Here is a 19,121-nt window from a genome sequence, read left to right as displayed (position 1 = left end):
CTTTTTCCAATGTGTTTACTAGTAGATGTGGTCTTTAAATTGGGAACTATCTTTGATGGTACTGTCATTAGGCTAGCCGGATGTGTTCCTGACGACAAGGGTCCAGTATAAGTATGGGCATAGATGTGTGTTGTAATAACACATATAGACCAAACGAGTAGACAAAATCAAGCATTAGTGGAGTTATTTTGACAGGCATGTACTGCCTAAGAGCATTTGCTGACCTGGGCGAAGCACTTTACTCCAGAGGCTGAACTGTGGCCACAGACCAGGCCTGCACCAGTTTCTTTTCTCCGTTTCCCTCTTTCTACATTTCTATATTTCTCGCTTATGTTCATGTCTCTTTCTTACTTTCATGTCTCTTTTTCTCTGTGTCCAACCAACTTCTTTCGTTCCTTCCTTCACTTTGCCTTTACGAATTCATCCCTTCTTTATTCCAGAATGCGTTTTTCTAATCCTTTACTATTTATCAAATCTCCCATTCGCCTTCCTTTCTTCTTTCCTTCCCATGCTCCTCTCTACTACTTTACCATATAATAACTGTTTTTTCTGCATGAGAATACCTCCCACAAGAAGGTATTATTGTCAGCACACCTCGCACGCAGCTCAGGGTTCTTATAAATGGGGCATCGATTCTCACGAGAAGGCAAAGCAGCTTTTATTTGCCCTCAGCACTTTAACCACGTTGTTCTTCGCGTGACGTACTTCAAACATTAATTTGTATGCTTGCAAATGTCACTGTTCTCTCGAGCTGATATGGAAAACAGCCTTTTGTACAAAAAGAGGAAAATGAAGCGAAAGAAATAGCCTTCTCTAGCTCTCCTCAAACTCTCACACCAACCAATTGCTCCTGTTTCACTCTCCGTCAATCCCACATGAAAGCAAACATCCCTTTCTTCCGCTCCTAACATAATTTTCAGCACGTTTGTGTTGTATAATACTTGAAATGGCTACAGATGATGTCTCATTATTCAGGTGTAACATCAACTTGAATCTGCATCATAAATCTTCTACTAACAAAAGGGCAACAGGCCCCTGAACTGTTGTGCAGCTGATATGAGTCTTTATAATCTCCCTGGAGGCTCAAAGGCCAGTCCCATGAAGGAGCACACAGGAGCTGATGTTGCTCCGTGCCTCTTCTCCTTGCTTCTGCCGCGCACGAATCGCGGGGGGCCGCACTTTCGGCCGGATCTCGCGAGACTGTGAGATCTTGCGATATCTATACACTTTGGTTATCCGTTTTCACAGGAATTCTCACGAGAATCTCTAGCATCAGTGAAAAGAAAATGGCGGGTTTTCATTTGTCAAATGTTGAGCTTGCTGCAATGCTTCATAGGAGATATGTAAACGATTTTTAGAATTCCAGCGACAATGTAAAAAGAAACATGCTTAAAATGATATTAGGAGGGAAAGAGGACCTTTGCCTTCCAGGTGGAAGAGGGGAGGGAGAAACGGGGCCAATTGGTGAGATGGAGTGTTTGGGGAGTGAATAATATTGAATTATTTTCGCTTTCTTCTTTTGCTGCAGATTGTGTGGCACGAGCGAGATTAAATAGGAAAAATATTTGTTGTGTCATTGCAGAGCAACCCAAATAATCAGAAAAAACGGTCTGCGAACTCCTGGTTTTGGAAGTCGGTCCAGTCCAGCAAGGGACGGCATTTCGAGAGTTTAGCTGACAGGCAATAATTTTCACTTATTTTACCACCTTCCCAACCTGTATGGCCATTAATAGCATCTTGAAGATCTATAATGTGAATGAACCATCCAGGCAACTGGTAGTAGAGACCGAAAAGTTATAGGTTTGGAACATCATTTGTCATGTAAATTACGCTTTGTAACTGTAATTGAATGTTCTACCTATTGTATCACTGAATATGTTTGTAATTTTTCTCTGCTTTGTTTATTATTTGTACAAAGTCATTGTTATGGCTGTATTATTATGATAAATACATTTTTTTAAAACATGGTATTTCAATTTATCACAAAAAACCGACTTTACATTAGATACAGTGAATCCTCCAACTTTCGCCAAAACTCCTGATTGGGCAGTGCAATAATGCGGCGGTAACTCTACTACCGTTGCATGTGCACTGCACCGCCCAACTTGTGACGAGGCCCAAGGTTTCCTGCAACCCACAACTGCTCCTTTATCCTGAACAGTCATCTTTCGATGGTCCTTCAGCAGAACCCTTAGGGACCCACTACAAAATCACATACAATACCTAATCCTAACCATAGCTGAGGATTTAACTGTTCGGACTGGGAATAGCCACATTTTGTAATCGCATTTTACCGTTAATATTGTTGATTTGGTAAAAATACCTGAAATATGCTTGTTCACCTCCAGACCTGACTTTTAGCAGTTGACTAGGGAACTGGGAGAAGATGACCACAAGGGTTATACAGGAACTGCATGGTGCCAGAAACACCTGACCATTTATGCTGCCTACAACCTCCAACTATCTCCCGTTTAACCAGTCCGCCGTCCTCTTGTGCCAAACTTGCATCCTAATGTAGCCAACACAGTGTTTGAACCGAGAGTGGCCCTTCGCCCCGCCACTGAATATTGACTTTACCAAGCCCAAAGTAGCCCTACAACAGCATGTCACCTGAGTTTCACCCTAACCCCAAAGGTTAAGAGGAAGCAAATGCTCCCACCTATGAACTTGGGACTTTCTAAATATTACTTTACCCTTAACCGTACATGGAAACGAGATATAAGGTATTGCAAATATGCCTCTGTATGTGGACAGTCCTTTGTTCAAAGAATTAACATTTTATCCTATATTCTTATGCAGCGAAATCCTTCTAAAATGGATTACTAACACTGAGCATGAGCGCAGTACAAAAATCCTTACCGCCATTACTGCACCCAAGCGGAGAGGGAGTTGCGGGGTTGTCCCACGCTCTCCTTGGATGAAGTAACGGGAGTCGGAGGTTGCGGGGTTGTCCGCTGCTTTAGCGGCGGAGATGATAAAAAAAGGACCCTGCGGCATCAGCACCGCCCCGCGTAAGTGGGAGGAATTGACGCTGCAGGGGTACAAGGCTGTCAGTGCCGTACACAGAAGTGCGTGGCAGTAAAGGTAAGTGGGCGGTGGGGGAGGGTTCGGGGTTGGGGATTCCGTGCCGGTGCAGGCTGGCAAAAATCTATCTGGTCGCTGCACCGCCCGTAATTCTGCTGATGCGCTGTAACTGTAGTCAACATTTTCAGAGCGGAATTACAGGCGGCGCAGTAATCACATAGATTCTTGTCCACCCACTCCCATTCTGAAAGCTTGGCCTTGATTGCTCGACTACTCTGTTATATGCCTTTATCGGTAGTTTACTTGGACCTTCTTCTTGGGCTAGGGAAAAACGACTGGCACAGTTTGTTTAGGATCGTTAATAGCTACATGCTAAGGTTGAAGGGCAGTGACCGAAATATTGTGCTTAAGAAAACCCAGAGCAAAAAGGATGGAAGGAGCAGAGAATGTTTTGAAGAAAACAGGAGGTGCATAAGAGAGGGGGAAGTGGGATGAAAAGTGTGAGGCTTCTTTCAGTGTATCCACTTACTATCAAATTTCTGCCTGCGGTAAAGATAATTATTGCATGTGAACATCTGAATTGAAAATCCTCCAGACTGAGCCACCAAAAATGTTGAAGAAACAAATGTTTACCATGAAAGAGTGAACACAAAAATGTATTGCATAAAACCTTGATGTTAACAAAACAGGCTTTTTGCGCCATTGATTAAAAGAAATGGAAAAAAAAAATCTTACCCAAAATAATTCCATATGAGAAGAATAGAAAGTATATACTTGGTGCAACACTGCTTAAAATCAGGCCGCCTGCCACCATAAAACCACTGAAGATTGTTACAGGCCGTGCTCCAAAGGTTGACACACAAATACTACAAACGGGGCCTGTGGAGGAAAATAACACAATTAGTAATACAGCGGCAGGTGTGGGTATGGATTATGAGAACAGATTTTGGCCTTCGGGTGTAATTTTCAAGTGCCATACAGTCTTTCAAATATGCTCCCTTAATTATCTTATGCCTCCTGCTGAAAGGAAGTAGCTTAGGACTCTGGCTAAGGTTTGGGCCTGCTGCACGATCTACCCAGTTTATTTATAGCCAACACCAGCAACATTGTGGTGGTTTTAAAAAGGCTTTGGGGTAGCGGGCGGAGGGGGAAGGGGACTTGCATCTGAAATGAGAAAGCATAATAAGCCATTTGTGCCATGTCACGCATGTCACTGCACTACCAAGTGGCCAGCACGGTTACAGTCATCACTGGAAAGGCTACTGCGTGGCGCTGTGGCGCGTGTGAATTGGCCCCAATCTTGTATTCTCCGTTCCCAAACACTCTATTAAACCAAAAATGAGAGCTCAGAAGATTAATGAAAATGTAGAAAATATATAGTGGGGCAATATAGGTAGTTACAGATGGAGAAGGGGTGGTGGAAAAAAGAAAGGGCACGATGGGATCCCCCATAATGGACAATAGCCTCCCTGTGGAAAGTTGAATTTAGAAGTGTGGCCAATGGCCTTCCTGTGAAATTTGAATTCTGATGTCCACCCAATAGCCTCCCTGTGAAACTGAATTAAATGTATGCCCAATAGCATCTCTGTGGAAAGTTGAATTCAGAAGTACAATTGGAAAGCTGCATTTAGAAGTGTGCCCAATAGCTTCTCTGTGGAAAGTTGCACTTAGAAGTGCGCCCAAAAGCCTCTCTGTGAAAGCCGAGATTAAAAGTGTGCCCCCTAGCCTCTCTGTGAAAAGCTGAACTCAGAAATGTGCCCATTAGCCTCTCGGTGAAAGTTGAATTCAGAAATGTACTCTCTGTGAATTTTAGAAGCATGCCCAATAGCCTCTCTATGAATTAGAAGTCTCCGAAAGGGCATGTAACTCATCATATCTCACAAACACGCTTACTCTCTCCTTACATCACCACTCAACTAGAACACAGAGATACTATGACACCATTCGGTATAACTGTTCTCATATCAACATTCGCCGCTTACTCCACATCATTCTAAGTAATCACTGCTGGTTACACACCCCCCAGCGAGGCGTTCTCCTCAGGCCTAACGCAGCCACATCCGATCTGGATAAATCCGGCCAGAACGAACACATACTCCTGACCTCTCAACCACCACACCCACCGCTAGAAAACAGCTATCACACCGATGCCGCACGAGCTGTACACATACCCGGTGCTCACACGCACCTTTTGACTATCTCTACTCTCTCTACTGATATGAACTTCGGTTCCCAAGGGCGTTCAACCTACCAGCACCTTCAGACCATACCAATGGTATATAAGGCGCTATATAAATGCAAAATAACAATAACAATAACAATAATGGGCTGGAGGAGCAATTTGCTTAAACTAAAAGGGACAAACCTTTTTCACAAAAGGGATGGGAACCTATGTGCATAGATGCCTTTATTTTTGTTCTAACTCTTTTAACCGATTTGCCCATCCGCCAAATCACTCAGTAAAAAATATATTTTATAATAAGCACGCTACATCGCCGCCCTCTGTAACTAATCCAGAAGAGGACTGCAAGACTTATCCTTGGCCTCAAGACCAGGCACTGTATATTTCCAGCCCCGAAATGTCTCCACTGGCTCCCGGTGGATACAAGGATCAAGTTCAACACCCTTTGCATGGTCCATAAGGCTTTCTAGGGCCGGGGCCCGCACTACAGCCAACGCTCTCTTCCAAAATACCTTCCTTCTCGAGCCCTTCGCTCACCTACCTCCAACTCTCTAAGGGTTAGACGCTTCTCCATGCAGAGAGTGGGAGGTAGATCTCTCTCCTCTAAAGGTGCCTCCCTCTGGGTGGCCTCCCTGCCCCTCTCAAACTTGAGCGGACCTATAAGAGTTCCGGAAGCAGCTCAAAACAGTCCTCTTCTCCTCTGCTTTCTCTATCACCCTCCCCTGCTGACCTACCTGTCTGCTGTACTGACTGGTTGCTTGGCTACCCTCAGAGCCTCACTGGGTACCGGGCTCTTTCTTGATCAGTCACCCTTGCACTGCCTCCGGGCCTACCACGCACTTAGGGGCTGTAACTGTAACCCTACAGTCCCTTGTTGTCCTTGCACTACCCAGAGCAGCGCTGCCCTGGCTGCACTTACTCAGAGTATTGCTACCCTGTTTTCCCCTCCCCTCCAATTTGCACTTCCCCCCCTCGCTTTCCCCTTCTACTTCTCATTCTCGCACTCGCACGATCTGAATGACACAAGGCCTAGTAAGATCACTTGTCCTCCCTCTGTCTTCCCTCACTTGTCTTGTCGCACCTAGAAACACTTGTGTACAGGCGTGTTATAAATGACTTATGTCATACATCCGCAGCCCCATGCTGAAACTATTGTTCATTGGCAGAAAATGGTGCTTAGCACATCTGCAAAATAGTTCATTGGGCCCAAGTGAATATTTTAATGTATCCAGATGTTATAGGACATACGCCTCAGTAACCTAGAGCTTCCTCCCCTACAACTACTCGAGTAAATCAAACACACTGAGTAGCCCATCAAACATTTCCGCAATCTAGGAATAATTGATCGGATTAATATTATGCCTGGCTTTTAAAGCTGTGTATATAGTCTTCTTAAGTAAAGTTCTGAACTGACCTCTCAGTTTAGCACAATGCTAAATGTTGTAGTTATTCAAATATGGGTAGCATACAAATAATTTGTATTTGTTTATATTAAATGCAATTTTGTTGAACGAATTCATGTACTCACCGTCTGGAAAAGGGGCAATTATCCTGGCCTATTGTTATATCTCATTGTAACACTCAATACCAGGGAGATTATACCAAATCTCGGGGGGCGGGGGGATTAGGTCTTTTAATGTCCCTGAACTGACCTAACTATTCTTTGGTTGTGTTCTTTTCGTTCAGGTACTTCTTATTGTGTCTGAGATATTGACTAAAATGTCAAACTGCGTATATGCACTTCTGGAACGATTCCCTAATGGCGAAAGCTGAGGTTTCCAGTGAACTGGAGCTTCAAGTGAAATATTTGGATTCCAAAGATTTATTTAATGATGTGAAAAACTCACTAGATTAGCTTTGCTTTTCTTCTGCTCTGGCCTTGGATTATGATGGAATATATTGGAGAGGGCACTGGCTCTACTTCTCGTGTGTGCTTTGAACGAATGTTATGGAAAACAGATTGAAACGCGTCTGTGAGAAGGGATAGCATTGCCAGCACCAGGGCCGACAGCTTTAGCAGCTGGTGATTTAGTGATCAAGTTCCATGCCTGACCCTTGGGGTAGATGGTGGGCACAACACTGGGGCTGGTTGCTGGCGTATAATGCACAATGCTGGGTTCAGGGGCACTGTGGGGAGGCTCCCCGGCCGACCGCACCGTTCCCTGGTCATGATATGGGGACTTGTCATAGTGAGACCAAATACACCCAGCCCATTTAAGGAGGACTCACAGTAAAACCAATCTCTCTGAAACACCAACCTCCATCGCACAAAGGGCACCAAGAGATGCTCAATTCAGAGGTATCAGGAACCCCTTCCCCAAGGGTATTCCTTGTGTGGCAAACACATCTCCTGGCAAGTGATCGTTGGAGCCCCTCAGGCTAGGGACGGAGAAGTCCCCAGCCCTAGACTGGCAAGATAAAGTGGAGGAACAAAGCTCTACTATATGGCTTTGCATCACGCCTGCAAGCACTGGCGGTCCAGGATGGTGGTCAGCCTAGCCAAAGGCTTGCACTTGGACCAGTGTGTGCAGAGCAGTGGTGAAAGGCATCCACATGGGCAATCGTCTGACACAACTAATCAATGGGCACCTCTGGAAACAGTTGAGGTTAGGAGGAACAAAGGAGGCAAGACCAGTCCCCTATTTGATCCACAAACACATAGGTAGAGGGTGGGTGTTTTCAATCTGAGGAGGGGGAAGACTCAGCATGGCCAGCCCAGAAGGTTGTAAAGGCCACCATGAGGCACATTTATGGGACAGGGGCTCATCAGAGTGAGAACAAATACATCCCTGTCCCCTTACGGATGCCTTATAATAAAAACAAGCGTTTCCAAAACACCAACCATCTTGTCATGTAATGGCCCGAAGACCTGCTCAATTCAGAGGTAGCAGGACTCCCCTCCCCCAGCACCCAAGTAACGCGAGGGAGGAGCCCACCATGCCCCAGTTATTGTGCAGGGGCTCGTGACAGTGAGAACTAATACATCCCAACACCTTAAAGGTAAAGTAAATCAAAACGCTCTAAAACACCAACCATGGGGTCATGTGATGGACCCCAAGGCTTGCTCCATTCAGAGGTATCAGTATCCCCATAACCCAAGGGAAGGTCTGGTGCAGCAAACCCAGCTCCTGGCAAGGAGTTGTTAGGGCCAATTGGAATGGTGAAGGCCCCAAGCAGTCAAACAACATCCACCCGTGATATTGCATTGACAAACCTGCAGTCTTTTAAGCCGCATACGCTTTTATGGTTCGCTGAAAAGAGTTGCAGGGAATGAAACCCTAAAGTGTTGGCATTGCTTTGTGCAGGGGTGTACAACTCCAGGTCTCGATATCCCTCATTAATATTCATGAGAAACAATGTGCATACATGTAAACTCATTGCATGCAAATTTATCTTGTGAATATTAATGAGGGGTGTCCTGAAAACAGTGGAGTAACTTTGCTAAAAATGTTGGGGTGGACCTGACATCTGGAGAAAAGGTGCCCCAGCCAAATGAATGGGGACAAAATGGTGTGCCTGAAAGTTGGGGGGGGGGGCAAACACCCCTGACCTCCCTAAAATTATGCCATGCCTGAAAATCTGACATGTTCCCGGCTTTCGAGGCCTATAGTTGGACATCCCTAGCTTAGTGCATTAACACACTGATGCTCCAAGTTGGGGGTCTGCATAAATAAAGTCTTGCAGTGTGTCTTGGAACCATTGTCGATGAAGCGGCAGGGACCACTGAAGTACCACCCACATGGGCAAGTCAAGCAATCCATTGACGCAGTAATCACTGGGCACAACCGAATATAACTGAGTATGTATACTACCAACGAGGTGGAGCAAGTCCCCTATATGAGCTGCCAACATGTAGACACTCAGTGGAGATTTGGAGTCAGAGTGGGACTGATGTTGGGGGAGATTAAAGGCGAGAGCAACAAGAGATACTAATGGCTTGGGAAGAGGGAGACAGAGATCAGATTAAAGAGAAGGTGTGGGTGAGGAACAAGACAGAGAAGGAGTTAGGAAAGAGCAAGGAAAGGAAGTAGGTAGGCAAAGAGAGTAAGGAGGTAATGGTGGCAGAGATGAGTAAAAAGGCAAAAGGGGGGAACCGGGGAAGACGAATACCATCCATGGACACGAGATAGATGTGGTTGAGAGGACATCACCATGAGGAGCGGGGGAAGGCAAAAGGAAAAAAACAGATGTGTGTTAACAGCAGGATGTTATTTGGGAGAGGTGAAAAGAGACAATAAGGGAGAGTTTGAAGGAGGAGGTGAGAGATAGACACATGGAGCAGAGAAGAGATAAGGAGGAGCGGGCATGTTACCAGTATGACAGGAGAGAGTTGAGATGGGGCGGAGACACACGCATGTGGCAGAATGTCAAAGAGTTTCAACAGGAGCATAAGGAGTGGTGCAGTGGAATGGAGAAGAGTATGAGAGGTCGTTTTAGGTACTAGACCACTGCAATACCCTGAGAAGGTAGATACAGAGGAGGTGCTCAGGTCTACAACACGGCCCACAAGCAAGGAAGGTGGAGGATTAAACTGGAGTAAGCGTGTAGAGCCGCATAGATGGCCAGGATCCTGGTGGACTCTCTGGGGCCTAGAATGGCATTACCCAGCCCTACAATGTACAGCTATCCCTAATGTGCAGGTTCATGAAGGTCCTGAGAACTAGGTGGAGGGGTCTTCCAGGAAGCAAGGACAGGAAACAGAGGATCTGAATCAACAGGAAGAGGAGCCAAGAGAGAAATTCCAGAGACACTAAAATGCAGGGACGTCATTTGGGGGCCACTATGGGTCTCAGCTGTAACCCCTGAGGTCTCCCTTGCTACCCCTGTGGTCTGCCTTGATACCCCTAAAAAAAAAGAAACATGTATATATAAATGTCTTTATTTTTTAAATTGAAGCTCCTGGGCTGGGGCCAGCGCCATGTGGCTCTTTGTATCCTGTAGTGGCTGGCATTCTTGTTCAGACCTCTTAAATAAAACAGGGGGTTTTGCTAACCTCTGAAGCCTGAAAAGTAGATCCACGCAGGCTTGGCATGTGGCCAACTTTGCACCAGATCTGCAGCTGAACCGGCCTGCGGTTAAATCTCTGTTACCAGTTTAAGGGTATCCACTACAGAGTGTCATTTGTTTTTTGAATTTGAGAACATTCAAACATGTAATTGCTCATTTTAATATAGCCGGTAAAATAGCTATAGCTGGTAAGATAGCTCAGTGGGTTGAGCGCACGCTGCTGCGATGTGTGTCTGATCTGCAGTCTGGCGGTTCGAATCCCAGCAAAGCCAACTCATCCTTTCATACTTCTGAGGTCGATAAATGAGTACCAACACAGGTTGGGTGAAATTGTATGTATATTTGTTCTATAAAAAGCACTTAACAGTAAGTACTATATAATAACACATTATCATTTGGCCTTGGAAGTATGTTTGCATTCACAGTAATATTGGGCCTATGTAGGCTGATATTATCAATACATATGGTGATCCGTTCTTGTATGAAATGTATATCATATTGCAGTGATATCGTTACCATATTTTTAAGGTTGTGTTCCATCGATCCCTGTCATGTCACTTCGGAGTGGGGTCAAATGACATAACTTCCTGTAATGTCATCAGGGGTCGTGTGATGTCACTTCCGCTACCCCTGGCATTTTGGTGAAATAACGTCCCTGCTAAAATCCCCAGATTGTGAGTGACTGAGAATTAACGAATCGTAGGACAGGCCCAGGGTTGTGGATCCATAGAGTATTTTTGAGCTTGGAGCCTTTTTGGTTGTTGGAACCTTCAGAAGAAGCCATCTTGATGTTCATTTCATTTTATTAAGCCCTATATTTTGTAAATGTCCATAATACATATCTATGTGTTAAAAAACCTTAACTTTCTTTTTCCCATTGACTCCTCTCAGCTGTGTGTCAGCATGTGTGACCGACTTGGCAAGAGGCATCAGCCCAACTCTGAAACCCATGAGTGATTCCCGGGGATGGCAGTCCGATGACCATGGTGACGGGTATTTTTCTGCCCGGCACCACCAGTAAAATGTGAGCAAGCTGGGTCACAAAAGCATAGGCGATGCTAAGCCAAAGCCTGGAACAGGAGCACATCCCGCTAGCAAGGGGAGCAGGATGGAAGGTCCTAGTACTGCGACAGCAGCCTCACCCGGAAGATAATATTATTATTATTATTAATAAGATGCTGCCTAGGTTAACAGATCACAGATCTGGCGTTTGAAGATGGCTTAATGCCCTCATTGGGACTTGACAGAGAATCACAGGGAAGAACGCTGACGTTTTCTAATCAGTGTCTTTTTTGAGCACGGATCAATTTGGAAACAGTGAACTGAGACAGTCCATGCACAGCTGTTAAACTCAAAGCAGTTCCGGGTTTCTAAGGACAATGCTGTCAAATGGCCGAGCCTTTCAGAGCGCGAGCCTATTTGCCAACAGTTAGTGGATACGTCTTCTTTTGGGAGCGCCTCAGGGATTCTAAGCATGGGTTGGCAACAATTCTTAGTCTGGTATGGCAGCTATCTGGCACTGCCTTTCAAATCTTTTAGGCATTTGGTTTCCACGGGACAGGTTACTACACATTGGTACGGGCCCAGACAGGACAGATCAGCTCCACATTTGCAAGGACAGGGCAGGCGGTTAGTGGCATTGGCCCTAGTGATCGGCCAGGAAGTAACCAGGACCCGTCTGGGAACGATGGGGTTCTAGGTTTCACAGAAAGTAAGGTTGGCAGCCTACAGCGTCATCCTTCAAAGGATGTGCGGCGCAGGGAACACTGAAATATTGATATCCAACGCATTCTCTCACACACCAATCGTCCTAACAGTATGGGGACACCACAACTGTCTTTACACCAGCCTGAGATTTATAGTAGCACAAACCTCACTGGGATAATAGTGGTTCTGTGCAACACCGGAGGTCAAAAGCCATATCGTGATTTTAGATCCAAAAAGTAGTTTGTTTTTCTCGCATGTGTTCGGGAGAGTCAACACAGCACAGGACAGAGTCATTTGAATAGCATTGCAGAAGAAAACAAGGCATACGTAATGCACAGAAAACATGCCTAGCTAAGAACTTGCATATTTTATTCCCCCGGTTCTCGCTTGAACTGCGCATTTCAGTGTCATTAAGAGCAGGCGAACAGTTTTTATACATGCACTTTGATGCCACCTTAAACTTTACAAAACAAGTCCCTGCGGCCAGTAGGCACAGCTCTAATTCACTGGATTGACGTATTTGAAATAAGTGTAACTCTTCTCCTATGCCAGGACCTGCCAATTACAGTGCCCTGGCTAGGAGGGTTTTCTGCGGGGAGCCCACAGGTCTCGCTGACGCTGGTGACATCTATAGGGTCCCAGGACTCTGGCCGCAGCACAGAGCCAGAATCTCAGCTGAGGTCAAAGATGAGGTCAAGGGGAAGCAAATAATCAGACATTCGGCAGCTGGCAGGGGGGTGGCAAATACAATTCTCATGAAAGGCAACATGACGGTATTTAACAATAAATATGTAACACAACTGTGTAAAGAAAAAGAAAATAAAGAGACAAATGTCAACTCAATTGCATTTTTGAATCTGCACACAGAGTGTATTTTTCCATTGCCAGCCAATAGCAAGAATAGCTTTCTCTTGGTGGTTATGATATAGCAGTGACTGCTGTCCAAGTAACCTGTCGAGTGATGTGGGCAGAAGCGGGCAGTCTTAGCTGAACCGTCGGTGCTTCTACACTGAAGCTGCTGTCCGAGTAACCTGTCGAGTGATGCGGGCAGAAGCGGGCAGTTTTAGCTGAACCCTCAGAGCTTCTACTCTGAAGCTGCTGTCCGAGTAACCTGTCGAGTGATGTGGGCAGAAGCGGACAGTCTTAGCTAAACCCTCGGTGCTTCTACTCTGAATCTGCTGTCCGAGTAACCTGTCGAGTGGTGTGTGCAGAAGCGGGCAGTCTTAGCTGAACCCTCGGTGCTCCTACTCTGAATCTGCTGTCCGAGTAACCTGTCGAGTGGTGTGTGCAGAAGCGGGCAGACTTAGCTGAACCCTCGCTGCTTCTACTCTGAAGCTGCTGTCCGAGTAACCTGTCGAGTGGTGTGTGCAGAAGCAGGCATTCTTATCGGAGCTCCTACTCTGAATCTGCTGTCCGAGTAACCTGTCGAGTGATGTGGGCAGAAGCGGGTAGTCTTAGCTGAACCCTCCGTGCTTCTACTCCGAAGCTGCTGTCCTAGTAACCTGTCGAGTGGTGTGTGCAGAAGCAGGCAGTCTTAGCTGAACCCTCGGTGCTTCTACTCCGAAGCTTCTGTCCGAGTAACCTGTCGAGTGATGTGTGCAGAAGCGGGCAGACTTAGCTGAACCCTCGGTGCTTCTACTCTGAAGCTGCTGTCCGAGTAACCTGTCGAGTGATGCGGGCAGAAGCGGGTAGTCTTAGCTGAACCCTCGGTGCTTCTACTCCAAAGCTGCTGTCCTAGTAACCTGTCGAGTGGTGTGTGCAGAAGCGGACAGTCTTAGCTGAACCCTTGGTGCTTCTACTCCGAAGCTTCTGTCCGAGTAACCTGTCGAGTGATGTGGGCAGAAGCGGGCAGACTTAGCTGAACCCTCGGTGCTTCTACTCTGAAGCTGCTGTCCGAGTAACCTGTCGAGTGATGTGTGCAGAAGCGGGCAGTCTTAGCTGAACCCTCGGTGCTTCTACTCAGCAGCTTTCAGTGTCCTGGAGACTAGTGTGTCATTGTTCTGTGCCGGATGAGGCATGATCCCTGGTCTTGGTAAGTATATTGTTGTACAGACCTATAGATGGGGAGGCATGGACGTGTACGTGTATTCTGTGCCCCATGTTAATATTCTCTTTGTAATATATTACGAAATACAAACTATATAAATAAAAGTTGTGTTGCGCAACTCTGCCAAAATAAACCGCGTCATTAATTAAGGTGCCAGCAGCTACAACATCAAATATGACTATTTGATTGAACGTTTATGAAAATAGCAATCATTCTGAGAACTGGTTTGTGGGTGTCGGAGTTGGCTCTTGGGTTTGGCTTGGGTTTTTGGCCTGAAAGTCACTTTACCAGGCAGACAAAGACAGTTCGGTTTGACCTGGACTTTAAAGCTTGCTTTCACAGTAGACAAACAAGAGCTCAACCCGCTTTGGGCACTTAAGACTCGCTTAGCCAGCATGCAATGCTTTAAGGCAGAGGGTAGGTCTGACCTTTCCGACCCACTTTCGTCAGTAGGAGGTGCTGTTGGACAAACTGCAGCTTTTGTGTTGCTGGACAAATTGCAGTTCTGGGCTTTACAACTTTCATTCCCAGCATGCAGTAGTTTTAGGCAAGCTACACTTTTGGGAACTAGCACTCTTTCCCAGCATGCAGTAGTTTTAGGCAAGCTACACTTCTGGGAACTAGCACTCTCTTTCCCAGCATGCAATAGTTTTAGGCAAGCTACACATCTGGGAACTAGCACTCTTTTTCCCAGCATGCAGTAGTTTTAGACAAATGATTAGTCCGGGCTTTAACACTCTGCTTTCTGGCATGCAGTCATGTTTGACATACAGATGTTCCTCTCGGGAGGATAGGTCTGGGGCAACATGCTCACCTTGGAAGCAAGACAACACGGAGCAACACAGGTTCAAGCCCCAGGTCCGCACTTCTAAACCTCTGGGTATTAAGCGCGTTATTAATAACCTATCATATCATATCAAGCACACTCTGAGCTTTCAGGCTTCAGTCCCAATATGCAACGTTTTGGACCACTTGTATTTCAGTTTGTTGTGGTATTTTAAGACCCTCCTTCCCAGCATGCTGCATTGTTCTTCTTTTAGACAAAGAACAGTCCTGGGATCTTCATACTCTCTTTCTGAGGGTGCCATGTTCTGAAAAAATGATTGGTGCGTTCACTTTGTTTTTCAAGACTCACATCCCCAGCATAGAGCATTCCAAAAAGAAGTCTTCAATTCATGGTCACTTTCAGGACTCGCATTGCCAGCGTGCTACCGTCTGCACACAGCTTTCCAATGCGTAACCAGACGTATGCTAGTCCAGGTGCTTCGGGCTTCTTTCCAAAGCCCCGTGTATGCAGCTTTACTCCGGACTCTTCTCTCTGGCCCTCAAAGCCCTATAGAAATGTCTCCCCCTGACCTCGTTGGGTTCCGCGGGCTCGTCCCTGTCTGGAATGGTGGGGATAACTCAACTGACCTCCTGGCGGTCTCCACCCTTCTCCGAGGGATTGCACACATTTCGGGCCACTCCTGCCCCCTACTTAGGCTTTGATATGAACCACAGACTACAGTCCTGTGAACGCCCCGTTTTCTTCCCCGGTGTTAGAGAAGTGCTGTGCACCTTGGTCCGGCCAGCACAGATTGAATGTAAAATATGCAGAAATGGGTACTTATAACCTCCCACCCAGGGGCGTAGGAGACACATAAAATCTGGGGGGGGACATCTTGGGGATTTTGCTTTATTTATTTATTTATTGTGTTTTAGTCAAAGAACTCGACATTTCACAAAATTAGAATTAAAATAGCAGCACATATTAAATTACAAACATCACTGTATAAAACAAGAGAAGAGAAGAAAAGAAAACAGAAGAAAATTAAAGGATGCAGCAGCAAAGAACATGTCTTTGTATGTTGCATTTCTGGATTTTTCATCTGACTATGAGCTCATGGTAAGAGAGAGGAAATAACAATTACTTTCAGTGGGCCACAGTTAGGACGCCAGCTCATTAAGAGGCAGATCACCTGTAAGTGGACTCCTGCCAAATAAAGGAGTTGCAGCCTTTTCTACCAACTGCAAGTTGCAACTTTTTTTGTGTGGGGCAAGGAGACGTGTGCGTCTCTTGGAATAGAAGGATGGGGGTTTCAAAGAAAGAGGAAATCTTGTTTGTACCTCTGACTAAGCCCTGTTATGGGAGTAGAGGTACCCGGTGTGTGTGATGTTGCTGCTTTGACTGTCCTCCGGGGGGGAGGGGGGGAGGTATAGCAAACAAGGAGGATGAGCGATCGCAAGCCCACCCCCTTATAAGCACTCCCCAGGTCCGCGGCCAGATGCGTCGGTCCCAGGGGATGCCTAGTAGGTAGGGTGTATGTGAATCCACGGGGTGGCCAGAGGGGCAGCCCGATATGTGGGATGGCCCTCTAGCGCCCCTTCGAGGGCCTGGTCAGCCTCTCACGATGAGTTTGGTCCCTCTTATTCCATCTCATGCTGGCTTCAGAGCCTTTCTTTGCCTTTGTTATTCTGAATGCAGAGCTGGACTCTGTTCCTTTCTCGTTTAACATTTGCTGCAAAGCCTGATCTATTTGATTCTCTCATATGTTACTAGGAAGGCAGAGCATGGGCCTTTCCTCTGTCCTGTTACATTATTCAAAGAGCCCCTCTGGCCTTTCTTTGCCTCTCCCTTGTCTCACTGCTTGCTTGCTTAACACATACCTCCTTGCTTGAACACTCAACATATTCTGCCTAACACAGCAATGGCAGCTGCAGTCCGTCTTAACTTCTATGTGTTCTGTGTCTTGAATTGGCCTCTTATTTTTGCTTTTCTGTCTGCAGGAGAAATGCATTTGCCAGTCACTGCCATGATGGTTCTACCTGGCCCTAAGAGGGCAACAGCTAGCCAATATTGGAAGAACATGGGCATATTATGCCAGAGGCTGGCAACTGCCTTCCTAATGCCTACACAAGAGACACAACAACTCTTGCCTTTGTTTCTAACAGTAATTCAGTGGATGAAGAAACGTGAGAACACACACATATTGCTTATAAATGAAGGGGATGATGTCACACTTGGTTAAGACATTTTGATCATGCCAGGAGCTAATTTCCAGCTGCAATTAAGTGATTACCTTTTAGACTTCTGTCTTTAAATAACGTAACGTTAGTATCACCTGGAAAGCACAGAGGTTGCTCAAAAGGGTTCCTGGAGCACGAGGGGTACCCTACTCGTGGGCATAGATGATTGGAGGGCCCTGGTTTGGAGCCTGGCCCCTACAGCCATGATGGGGGGAGGGCCTATTACTTTTGGTTGTACGTACCCTTTGAGGGTGGGAAGATATTGCCTCCTGCTTTAGCCCACTAACAGCTCTGCTTTGCAACTTCATCACACATGCCTGTCAGGTGGCATGTAACTCAATGCTACTAATGTTATCAGCATCAGAAGTCTGGAATCCTTGGCCACATCAACTAGGGTACAGGCTTGCCACCTGAGACTTACCCATGTCGGAGTCGGCATCTGTCGCGCTGTGGGGAAGACGCACACAGAAAGAGCAGGGCACAGTGCCCTTGTGGGTTTTTCACACTTCTTCCTCGGGGTGGGCACAATGCACTCTGCAGAGAAAGTGGCACATTCTGGGCAAAATTCTCTCACTTTGACAATGTCACCCAAAGAGCGAAATTGGCCATTTGAAATACCTCTGTCGACTTATTATTTCTCAATCCACACTGATGGGTTTAAGCACCTGCGAAACGCGAGGTGGCAATTAAGGGCATTTGCCAACGCACTCAAGAAGCACAGGACACCCTCTTACCAGCGACATGCCATGCTCACTCATTCTGATCACGAATCGCCATTTATCTGGGGTCATGTTAAATGTATTCATTTATTTATTACATGTGTAGCATCACACAAAACCCCCAAGCATCAAAGTAAACTGCATGGAGTGGACCACTTCCATTGGCGCACGTTTTTACTTTTCCGCCACAAAATGGAAGATTTTAGCGTAAAAGGCAGGTGAAATCACATTGCTTTTCCACTTTGGAAGACTGTAAATTCTGAGCGCAATTAGCGATTGCTGGCGGAATTGACAATGGCTTACTCTGGACTCTGCCCGCTTTTCCCAGGTTTCATTTCCAAGCAGATCCCAGAGAAATCCTTTTCCTTATTTCCAGCATGAGAATCCATGCTGGCAGTAAGGCCGCATTTGTCTGGTGGAGCGGGAAATACAGGGGGTCCTAGTGTGTCCACTCGGCTCCCGAACTCCACCCAGAAAATGCACGAAAATCTGGCCAATTAGAAAAATCAACAGTAATAGTGTTTTCCACCACTTTTTCTGAACCAATTGACCTGGAAAATGCTGTTTTGCATCGGAAGCTGAATGCATTCACTCTGCCTATTATCCCACCGGAAGATTAAGCTAGGTGCTGAACACAGGTGTTACATATTCCTGTGCACAATCTGCATTTGGGCCATTAACTAACTGAGCTACCTTACAAATGATATCTCCTCTGGGACTTTACCGTCTTAACCCCTTAACTGCCATGGGTATTTCCCCCCCAGTGCTAAGGCCTTTTTTGGTGATTTCGGTATGTCGCCATTCAATCCTTTGTAACTTCTTTGTTACATGAGATATCTCGGCCAAAGTTAGCCTCTTTTTTCCCACATGTAGGCGGTCGTAACGCCACCCAGGAATCTTAGTTTGCTGTAGGGGGGGTGAGAGAAAATGACCAAAATGGAGAACATTTGTTTTTTTTCTTCAGAAAATGCCAATAAAATGTTGAACAAAGAAGCCTGTGGTGTTTTCCTTGTAAGAGCTAGGAACAAATGGTTTGCTGTGCTGGATTCGCCATTTTCCAGGCTTTCAAGAACAGATTGAGTGGAAACCAAAATAACATATTTTGATGTGCTAATCAGCCATTTTGTAAGAGGTAGGCGATTTTGGCATTTTTTTGTCCAATAGGACATGCGTGGACGGAATGGAAGAAAAAGGTAGGAAAGCTGAATGGGAAGCCAGAAAGGCATACATTTCTGAAAAGTAGACAATATTCCAAGTTTAGGAAGGGGCGATTTGCGCAGGTCAGGCAACAACTATGTAGGGAAAGATTCCATAGTTTGGTGGGAAATCTGGAAAATGAGACAAAAACCCACAATTTCCGCACATTTCACTCTGGTCACCCACCGAAACACGCAGCCAACAACACATGGCCTACCTTCCCGCGTTCCCA

General features: G+C 46.0%; 1 protein-coding gene across 1 annotated transcript in view; it reads right to left on the bottom strand.

Moving 5' to 3' along the window:
* Positions 1 to 19,121, bottom strand: part of SLC16A9 (solute carrier family 16 member 9) — a 195,614-nt gene that overhangs the window by 26,944 nt on the left and 149,549 nt on the right. The window contains exon 3 of the mRNA XM_069611220.1: positions 3,760 to 3,903. Coding sequence (XP_069467321.1) covers positions 3,760 to 3,903 — 144 coding nt within the window. The remainder of the gene's footprint in view (positions 1 to 3,759; positions 3,904 to 19,121) is intronic.

Source organism: Ambystoma mexicanum, chromosome 8, assembly GCF_040938575.1.
Source record: "Ambystoma mexicanum isolate Mex_15411 chromosome 8, UKY_AmexF1_1, whole genome shotgun sequence".
Lineage (NCBI taxonomy): Eukaryota > Metazoa > Chordata > Amphibia > Caudata > Ambystomatidae > Ambystoma > Ambystoma mexicanum.
This window is presented reverse-complemented; position numbering and strand designations above follow the sequence as displayed.